Here is an 11,294-nt window from a genome sequence, read left to right on the forward strand (position 1 = left end):
CTTCCATACTTCATTTACATAGCCCGGCCCATGCATGACAGCCTTTTGGCTTCTCTTCCAATTAAATAAAACTTGCTCTGTACCCTTCATTAGCATAAATGCCCTATAAATAGGGGAAATTCCAGTTCTGGCGCTGCTGTGTTTCCTGTCTTTAGACATCGAAAGATGCCTGAGCCGGCGAAGTCCGCTCCTGCGCCCAAGAAGGGCTCAAAGAAAGCTGTGACCAAGGCCCAGAAAAAGGATGGCAAGAAGCGCAAGCGCAGCCGCAAGGAGAGCTACTCGGTGTACGTGTACAAGGTGCTGAAGCAGGTCCACCCCGACACCGGCATCTCGTCCAAGGCCATGGGCATCATGAACTCGTTCGTGAACGACATCTTCGAGCGCATCGCGGGCGAGGCGTCTCGCCTGGCGCATTACAACAAGCGCTCGACCATCACGTCGCGGGAGATCCAGACGGCCGTGCGCCTGCTGCTGCCCGGAGAGCTGGCCAAGCACGCCGTGTCTGAGGGCACCAAGGCCGTCACCAAGTACACCAGCTCCAAGTAAACTTGCCAAGTAAGCTTCATCTTACACCCCCAAAGGCTCTTTTAAGAGCCACCTAGAAACTCACGAACAGAGCTGTTTGCCTTGCAATAAAGCCACCAGTATGGTAGCATTAAGCAATTCCTGGAATTAAGGTGGTAGAATACTTTGGGCTAGCTTGTGGCTTCCCTTTTGAATATTGTCTGTTTTTGTGTTTAAGAGCACCTGCTTAGCTGACTGCAGTGTTTTGTAACACGTCAATGGGAATTAAGTCACCAGCAAGGCTCTTTACCAAGAGCCTTTCTGGTACTGGCATCAGAAACGAGTAAGAAGCTATTGCTTTCACTGACTGTAGATTTACCCTTCATCTACCTGTGAGTACTTACTTCCTGGGGAAGTACATACAAGTGTGTGCACATGTTTAAAGGAAAGCTAAGAGGAAATACGTAACCTACTAAGTTACTCAGAGACCCTCATCTTAAAATTTGCACTTTATTTAATCATTGTGTAGTGAACAGCGAACGAAGGCCTTTGTGAGTCAATTTGTCTAACGCTTTGCAATCATTGATTCTTGGGTATGCACTGTTATGATAAAAATTACACTAGTTAAAGTGCAAGTCGAGACAGATGATGTTTGTGGTTGCACACTGGGTTCCAAAGATTTCTACAGCGTACTGCCAGGTTGATTTTGTTCTAAGTCGGTCTTTCCTCTTTACCTGCTGAGTATGAGTTGAACCATAAAATGCAGTCACTGTTCACAGGCTAGTTGCTGTCTCCGTTTTTATAAATTCCTTTTTTGCCTGTTTTGATTATAGTTTCTTATTCTCTTCCCAGTACAAGGGTACTTATTTTTTCCTCCAATACAAATAAGAGTACATTATTCATCAGTTCCTACACAGCTTGTTTTATTTTATTTTGCCAGTCCTGGGGCTTGTACTCAGGGCCAGGGCACTGTCCTTGGACACTTTGCTCAAGGCCAGGGTTCTGCGGGTTGGGCCACAACACCACTTCCAGCTTTTTCTGAGTATGTTGTACCGAGGAATTGAACCCAGGGCCTCATGAATGCTAGGTGAGCACTCTACCACTAGGCCATATGCTCCGGCCCTAGATAGTTTTATTTTTGAAGGTTCCACATCAAGTTACTGTCTACCTTAATTCTATAAGAATCGACAGTAATATGTGTGAGGAATGTTAAAGTTTTCTTTTGACGTTTTTCCTTTTCTCTCCTACCCCCCCCCCCTTTTTTTCTTTTGGTGGTCCTGGGATTTAAACCGAAGTTACTGTCCCACGGAGCCATTCTTGCCCTCCACTTAGACCTTGAAAAATAAAATATTGTGCTTGCCTAAGTCTTGTTCCTTGCTGGTTTTTTTTTTTTAATTCTAATTAATTGGTGGTTAAGGATGGAATCTGGCTCACTAATTTTTTAAGGGTTGTTGGTATTTGGGGATTTTGATGCTTTCTTCGAGAACATAAATATATATATATATATATATATATATAATATTGGTTCTGGCCTTTGTTGGGAACGTGTGTTTTATGTTTGTGTTTGCATGCATTTTTTTCCTTTGAAAACATTATTTTTTTTTCTGTTTAGTGCTTATCTTATGAGTGCAAGTAGATGTTATCTGCAAAAATAGTATGTCTGTGTCATTGACAATCTGAATATAAAATAACTACCTACAGTATTTTTTTTTTCTTCTGCCAGTCCTGGGACTTGAACTCAGGGTCTGGGCACCTGAGCTTCTTTTACTCAAGACTATCACTTTGCCACTTGATCAACAAAGGTACTTTGGGCTTTTTTTGCTTATGTGGGACTGAGGCATACAACCCAGGACTTTATGAATATTAGATAAGCACTTTACCACTAAGCCACATTCCCAGCACCCACAATAACTTCTGATTATAATCAAATATTGAACCTAACAAGAAGACCCTAAGAAGAATCCAAGATAACCAAATCTCCTGCCTTAAAACATTTGAAGCAAACTGGGTGTGGTGGCCTGTAATCCTAACTACTCAGGAGGCTGAAATCTGAGGATTGCTGTTCAAAGCCAGCCTGGGCACTAAAGTCGGTGAGACTCTTATCTCCAATTACCCACCAGAAAAGTGGAAGTGGCCCTGTGTCTCAAGGGGTACAGAGGTAGCCTTTAGCTGAAGAGCTCAGGGACAGCACCCAGGCCCAGAGTTCAAGTCCCACGACCAGAAAAAAAAATTGAAGCATATGATTCAGTAATTTTAAATAACTTTTTTCTACTTTTTATTGAAGGATAAAGTGAAAGAAGAGATATGTCATAAATTGGGCTATTAAGTATGAAAATAGAATGTTTCCAATATCTGTATAAAACAGGGCTGGGAGTGTGGCCTAGAGGTAATATGCTTGCAGGAAGCTGTGGGTTTGATTCCTTGGTACCACATACACAGCAAAAGCAAAAGTGGTGCTAGAGAAAGCCCAAGGACAGTGCCCAGCCCTGCATTCAAGCCCTAGGACTGGCCAATCATCAAAACAACAACAACAAAACTCTGCATAAAACTAAGATTTAATACTTTCTAAACCTTGATGCATTTATTATAAGGGATAAAGTGAATTTCCTACCAAATTTAGCAGAATAAGAGAATTGTTCATCTAAATAATAGTACTTCTGATCCTATATATATATTTAAAAAATTTAATTTGTATCTGTGGTTTTTTTAATTTGAATTATTGCATTATTACAATTTATTCCTCCTTTTTTGCATAACTGCTGAAAAAATTTTTTCTTGTTCTTCAATGTAAATAATTTAAACATACTATGTACAACAGGAAATTAATACATTATAATATTAGACTAAATTTAATTGATTATAGGAAAGAGTTTACAAATGTATTAGTTTTCATTTAGAACTCATTTTCTAAAATCTCCAAATCTCAAGCTTCAGCATGGTACTTGTGTAAGTTATAATTCAACAAAAATTTTTATGAGTTTCATTAATGGACTTGCTTAGCAGGATGTAATAAAAATATATGATTTTAGAATAGTGGAAAATTTAATAATTGTTACCTATTTCTAACCAAAATTAATTTTGGTTTTAAAATGGTACTTTCCTTGAGAGCATAATTATCAATAAAATATGTAAGAGTTTAAAAAATAGTTGTCTTTTAATTGATTATCATAGTTTTAAAATAATGTTATGCAATAGTCTAATTCACAGAAATCTAGGAATATTTCATGAAAATAATTTACATTTACTAAATTTCCATAGATTTAGATGAGTAAATATCACTTACATAATTTGAAAATTGGAACTTATACTTGGAACAAAAATTAAATCACGTAATTTGCAAAGTTGAACATATATATATATATATATATATATATATATATATATATATATATGCTTTTTTGTGGGTTTTTTGCCAGTCCTGGGGCTTGAACTCAGGGCCTGGGCACTGTCCTTGGACACTTTTTGCTCAAGGCTAATGCTCTGCCACTTGAGCTACAGCAGCATTTTCAGCTTTTTCTGTGTCTGTGGTACCGAGGAATCGAATCCAGGGCTTTGTGCATGCTAGTCGAGCACTCTACTAGGCTATGCTTCTAGCCCATTTTTATGATTCTTGGGTTTTCTTTTTTTCCAGTCCTGGGACTTGAACTTAGGGCCTGAACATTATCCCTGGGCTTTCCTCAAGGCTAGTGCTCTACCACTTGAACCACAGCACCACTTCTGGCTTTTTCTATGTATGTGGTGCCAAGGAATCAAACCCAGGTCTTTGTGCATGCTAGACAAGTGCTTGACCACTAAACCAAACTCCTGGCCCAAAATGTTGAATATATTTTTATAATGTTAAAAATTATAAAGTGCCAGTGATTCACACATGTAATCTTAGCTGCTCAGGAAGCTAAGATTTGAGGATAGTGGAATCCTGGAGATTCTTACCTACAATTAACCAAGAAACAAATAGAAGTAAAGTTGTGACTCAAGTGGTAGAGCACTAGCCTTGAGCATAAAAGCTCAGGAACAGTGCCCAGGCCCTGAATTCAAGACCCAAGACTGTTTCTCTCTCTCTCTCTCTCTCTTTCTCTCTCTCTCTCTCTCTCCACACACACACACTATATATTATACATATATATGTATATATTCACTATCTATACACACATACATATACACGTATATATACAATATATATCTATACACATATAAGAATATAATGGCTATGGTTAGTTGGTGCTAGTTAGAATATAGCAAATTGATTTTATTATGTAACCACACTAAGACTGCAACCTTTATCTTGTGTTTATGTAGCAATAATTTATGTTCACATGTTTATGTAAGAAACTGTTTTCTATGCCAGCTTTTTACTTTACCTACCTTTATTTCAAACTCTAAATTTAAATAAGGAAACCATTTACATGCCTTTATGTACCAAAAACTGCCTTTGGGCTTTGCATAATTTGGAGGGGGGGATTTTTCCTCTATAGCTTAATGAAAGGCAAGATGCCAAAACCATTGGTTGTATTTCATTGCTAAAGAACAGTTGATCATAATTGATTTTTGTTGTTGTAAGAGCAGGTTTCTTTTTTTTTTAATGCATGGAAGTCCTTCTTGAGCTACACAGAAACATTATTCATATTCATACTGTACTTTAGTGAAAATAATGTGGAAACCTAATATCCTATGTTTAGGTATAACAATCAGGTTTTATAGACCTCAGGCCCTAAGTTCAGGGTTCCCAGAAAAGGTCTAGCCACTCATCCCCTGTAAGCTGAACACAGAGACATGGTAATAAACAAATAAAATGGAGAAAGAACATTTATTATATATTGGCCATGGAAAGGCAGCCCTTCTGTTCATCTTCAGCCATCTTCGAAGGTATAGACATGGGCTTTAGGCTACATAGAATAGGAGATGAGAAATAGCTATTTTAGTACAATCTTAAGTCATAAAGTATGGTGTAGGTGAGCATTAGCTCAGTCGGTCATTGGAGGAGGTTCAGAGAAGTTATCACTTTAGCATTGGAAGGAAAAGGAATTGATTGAGCCTAGAAGATGGTCTCCTACCTTTGGGTTATTCTTTTTAAGATGATTAAGAAGATGATGCTCTCTGAGGAGTAGTTTGGCATCCATTCAAGATGCTTATCCTGTCTTTCCCGGAACCCAGAGTCCTTGTAAAATAACTGCAGCTGAAAAGAGCTCAGATCAACAGGCACAGATACAAAGTTGAGAGAACTTTTGATGAATTTATCTAGTGCAGGTAGTTTATACATTTTACTTTTTCTCAATTATATAAATCATTTTTTTTTACTTTGCTGGATTGAATCATCCTATTGTTTAGCAAACCTTATGTACATGTAAAAGTATGTTAATAATTAACTACATGTCCTTGAACTGCTGTTTGACAAAACGAAGCACAATGAGCCTAAAGTGTACTATTACCTGCTCATAACGACAGGATGGGGATTATATGAAATAATAAATGAATTAAAACCCCCTACGTATCTCCTAAATGTATTATCTCAATAAAATGATCACAAAACATCCTTCCCTGATGAAAGAAATGAAGTTTCTAGAGAAAGATCTCGAAGTAGGTTTGGCTTTCAGCTCACTGCTTGTCAGCTGTGAGGTTTTGAGGCAAGTCACACAATATGTCTGTTGCCCCAGTGTCCTCACTTTTTCCTTAAGATAATAATAACTGCTCTTTCTAGCAGTAGATAAGGATTAAAGATCTCCAATGCATACTGTCTGCTAGTATTTGACAATTGTTTTATGTATTTATTTTGTCAGTCCTGGAACTTATACTTGGGGTCTGGGAACCAGCAATGAGCTCTTCAGCTCAAGGCTTCCACCCTACCCCTTGAGCCACAGCGTTACTTCTGGTTTTCTGGTGATTAATTGGAGATAAGAGTTTCATACACTTTTTTGTGCCTGGACTGGCTTTGAATCTTGATTCTCAGATCTCAGTAGGAAGTATTATAGGCATGAGCCACCACACCCAACTTGACAATTATTTTAATATCCATTCTTATACTGAAAGATGAGGCAGTTTATGGTTGAAAACCTTGCTTAGAGTTATTATATCACAAATCTTGGAATTTTACCAATTATTTGATGTATAAATGTGAATTGATCATACTATTTTTCCCTCAATAAATTTAGAGAAAATTCAATTTTATGAACACATAATTATTTCTCTAGGAGTATCCCTAAGGACATTTTTCGTAAAAAGGAAATCCATAGCTATAGACTTTGAAACTTCCAAATCTGGAACATGGAGATTTAGCATTTTATCAAATCCTGTCAGTAATTTTAAGTTAAAGATATTAAAACTAGCTTTGCCAAACCTTTATCTTATGCAATACTAAGTATTGACTAAGTATCAAATTAGACTAGGCAGATTACACAAGTAACTGTGACTTTTTCTGCAAGAGATATCTTTATGTCCTGATTCAATGCTTTAGATTCTAAAAGACATGTCTTTGGAGCTGTGGGTTGACCATAAATTAGACAAATGGAAGTTGATCTGGGCAATAAGCAACTTTCTTCCAATATCTGAATAGAAATAATAATAGTAATAGTAATAATAATAATAATAATAAAAGATACAACTTTGGTTATCTCAAATACTCATGTAGCCTTACCACTCAGTTTATAATTGGTAGAATAATGTCTACAAAGTCTGGCTTCATCTCAGTTGTTTATATCCTGAGATTAGACCTCTTTACTGGCTCAGCAGGGATGAAGGAGGAAAAACAATGGAACTTGTCTCATTCTAAAGAGATCCTCTAAAGGCAGCAACTCTGATGTAAACCTTGTCTTGATTATTTTTCTGTATCCTTTGACCTTATCATGTTCTCCAAAAATAAGAAAAATGGATAAAAGAACAGCTAAGTATAAGCTGGCTTCCTGGCACATTCCCTTTGATCCACTGGACAGGCTAAGGAAAACAACAAAAAGTGTGAGCTAAGTCTTCACTGTATCTACATAGTGAGTTCAATGTCAGCCTCAAATACACACACAGTGTGTGGTCCCGAGTCAAACAAAACAAACCAGAAAGAATGAACCTTTGATCTCATTTTTCTTTTTCTTTTCCTTTCCACAGTTCCTTTATTTTCTGTCCTTTAATTTTCACATTTTTCTTCCCTATAATTGACCCAAATTTAGATATAATACACAGAAATATTGATATTTTTAATTTTCAATCAACATTTGATTTTATTTTTAGATTTTGTTAAACTATTTAGGTGGTGGGTTTTAGGTACTAGATTCTTCTTTTTTTTTTTTTTTTTTTTTGCCAGTCCTGGGGTTTGATCTCAATGTCTGGGCACTGTCTTTGGACACATTTTGCTCAAGGCTAGCGCTCTGCCACTTGAGCCACAGTGCCACTTTCAGCTTTTTCTGTATATGTGGCACTGAGGAATCAAACCCAGGGCTTCGTGTATGCTAGGCCACACAATCAGCTTAGGTATGAGATTCTTAAATGTCCACTTCGTGCTTTAATGCATGTGAATAAGTGAATTTTGAGAAATTAAAAAATACATATGATAAAATAATTTAGAAGTTCTACGGAAATGATATAGGTTCTGATATTTTGAGTAGAAATAAAAACCAGGTAGCCTTAGGTGTGGCCTGAGAATGCTTAGCTGGAATTGAGTAAGTCTCTGGAAAAATAAATCACTCTGGATTCTATCCTCTAAGAATCAGAGCCTGAATTTAGCCCCATAAATTCTAAACATAAATAAGACTAAGCAGTCCCTTTTTCTCCCCAGGATTGGCTTCGAACTCAAGGCTTTGAGGTTGCTTAGACAGAGACTCTTAAATTATATACCTCCAGCCCAGGCAAAGTAAAATTCTAACTAGCTGCAAATGAGAGGAAGGTCTTTTATCCTACTGACATGGTTTGTGGCATCCCAGTTTGTCTAGCATGTTCCTGAAGGTGCATTATCTTCTAAATATGCCACAAACAACCTGAGCCACCCATGCTTTGACAGGGCTTTCCCTCTCTCTTCTTTTGAGTCTCTTTTGCTCCTCTCTCTCTGTTATGCATTGTACTACTAAATGTCCACACATCCAGCTTTTCCCAGTTTCCTGTCATTCCTGTGCCCTTTATTGTTCTTCTTTGCTTATCTATTCCGATAACTTACTCATTCTGCAGTCATCCAAGCCAGCTAATATCCCTAATGCTCTGAGGCACTTGAGGATAGTATTTAGTAATCACAGACTAGGAGACCAGTTGTAACTGATGACATTAAGGCCTAGGATGATGGGCTTTTAAATAGGACAGGGATGAAGGAGGTATGCTATTATGGATGGGAACATTGACTTTATTTCAATAGGTAAACCAAAGATGAAAATAAGGTAAGCAATGCTGTTGCATTAAACAAGTCCACAAAACATAGTAGCTAACCTCATAGTTTATTACTTCAGTATGGAATATCTCAGCATTGGGAGAGGATGCAGTTCTACTTTCAGGAAGAAGGTCTTCCATCTTGTACATTGGGTATCCTTGGGTCCCAGAAATTTCTGCTAGAAACTCCACACCAGATCACCAGACAGTGGAAGAAAGACAAGTGCTTCTGTGAAAGAGATATGGTCGTGAACCAGGCCTGTAAGTCATACACATCATTTCTATACACCTTCAATTGGCCATAACTCATTCTCAGCCTGACATACCTTCCAGAAGCAACAGATTGTGTAAGGTTTAATGTGTGAAGAGTAAGCATATTCTGTTAATTATCATGTCCTGTTCTTTGTCTTCCCCCTCTTCTTCTTTCCCTTTCTCTTATTCCTCCAACCCTTTTGTTCCTATTGAAAGGCTCCACAAGGGCTCCTCCTTAGCCATAACAATATGAAGCACAGATTGAATACAGTCTGGTTCTTAGGCAGACAGAAAGAGCTTCACTTGGCCTCCTACCCTAAAGAACTCTTCTCTGGCTCTTGTTCCTCCATATGCTTTTGGAGTCATTGTCAGAGGCTAATTCCTTGGAAAAAGGAGAAAGTCATCACTCTGGTGCTTTCATCTCTACTGGAGCAGACAGGCCATAAACACTAGAACATGTGTAATTACACAGAATTTAAGCAGGGATAAGTTTTAGGAAAGGGTAAAGGCAAAACAGGGAAAGGGAGATTAGATACAGTTGCTATGATAAGATATGACATTGCAAACATATATGTCAATTCAAATGCTTAATATGACAGTAGTGGCTAACTAGTGAAGAAATGGATAAATACCAGGCATTGTTCTAGTGTTTTACTATATTAACTCAATTCTCCAGAAATAAAACGTTAATGGGAAAGCACAAAGGAAGCCCTTTAGGAATAAACCAATCATGAAAAAATGATGAAATCAAGCCCTCTTATGCTTCACTGCTGTTATCTTACTGTGTTGCTGGCATGTGTGAGATTAGGAAGGCAGGTGCAAAGGTGAACAAGAGTACACAACGGCATGGGGTTACTTTCAGCACTGGCTTTCAGTTTGGTGACTTTTCAATAGTGTCTAAGAGAACATGTACACTTGTGGTTGTTAACAGCTCTGGGCTAGATGCAATCCATAGTTTATTATAGGCACTATGAGAACACCAAAGCTAGTACCTTGAATTTGTAGAGATGGTCAAAGACCATGACTCTCACCAATAGTAAGGAATGCCTTCTTGATGACTACTCCCAGTGCCAACAGCCACTTCTTCCAGACAGGCAGTCTATCAAACCCATGTGGCTTTGATTATCCCCACCCATGCAAAAATGTAACAAAATTCTCTAAAAAACGAAGTTATCTTCCATGTAACAAGTATGAATTACTGTTTCAAGCTGTCAAATGAGCTGAATATGGGAATGCTTGTTACAGAAACCCACATCTTTCTTCATAGACTAACGGGTCTTGTGCACAGATAGTTGAGATGATTCTCTCAAGCCAATGCCTTTCTCTGTAGTAGATTTTAACATTTGAAGAGTATAAAACAGGATTCATCATTATCATCTTGTCATGAAAAAGAAAGAAAATTCATTTTACAATACTTCAAAAGTCAGCATTTATTTAGTCACTTTTCCATTAGATATATTTTGTTTGATATCACTTTTTAAAAAGAAAGAATTTGAGGACATGGAGTCAATTCCTCTCCCATCTGCTCAGAGGGATTCACACTTGACAGAAGGGAGGATTCTAGGAACTTTTTTTTTTCACATTATGATGAGAAGGCTTTGTATCTTAATATTTTTATTACAACGGTGATGTGTAGAGGCATACAGTTATATAAGTGAGGTAACGTGTACATTTCATTTTGGATAATGTCAAGCCTTCTTTTACTCTCTGTTTCCTAAGAACTTTTAACAACTGCTCTTGGTGTGAATAACAAGCATGAACTATTCAACCTGTCATCATTCAAGGACCTTTGGTTCTCTCACTGTGGCTCCTCAGGGATTATGAGCAATCTAATGTTACCATTTTAAACAATCTCTTCACCTTGGCATTTGTCCCTCTTTCCTTTGTGAGAACCTGTACTTCTTTTCATCTGACAAGTTCATATCCTTCAACATTTTGCTAACATGGAACTCACAGTACAATGACTAGGTCACAGTCATTTATTTTAGCAATATACACACTTAAACATACAGAATGTGGATTCATGTAAGAGTCCCATTCAACAGCTGTACTACCTGGTAAATGAATGCCTTTTTTCCTCATCTATAAAGCAGGGAAAATGAAGGTTGTTGCAACAATTGAATGCATTAGTATTGTAAGTTTTGAATGTGAATTGCTCCCCCTTAACCTCATGTACTGGGCACTTGGTTGTCAGACGATGGGCT

General features: G+C 37.6%; 1 protein-coding gene across 1 annotated transcript; it reads left to right on the forward strand.

Annotated features, from left to right (window-relative positions):
- The first annotated feature begins 148 nt into the window (after positions 1 to 148).
- Positions 149 to 594, forward strand: LOC150048294 (histone H2B type 1-C/E/F/G/I). Its single transcript, XM_090355397.1, has one exon. The coding sequence runs from the start codon at positions 166 to 168 to the stop codon at positions 544 to 546; it is 381 nt and encodes a 126-aa protein (XP_090211523.1). The 5' UTR covers positions 149 to 165; the 3' UTR covers positions 547 to 594.
- Positions 595 to 11,294: the final 10,700 nt, after the last annotated feature.

Source organism: Megascapheus bottae, chromosome 22, assembly GCF_031878675.1.
Source record: "Megascapheus bottae isolate mThoBot1 chromosome 22, mThoBot2.hap1, whole genome shotgun sequence".
NCBI classification, from domain to species: Eukaryota; Metazoa; Chordata; class Mammalia; order Rodentia; family Geomyidae; genus Megascapheus; species Megascapheus bottae.

Coding starts and splice junctions, on each gene's coding strand:
- LOC150048294 (XM_090355397.1), top strand. CDS start 166: ATGCCTGAGCCGGCGAAGTCCGCTCCTGCGCCCAAGAAGGGCTCAAAG.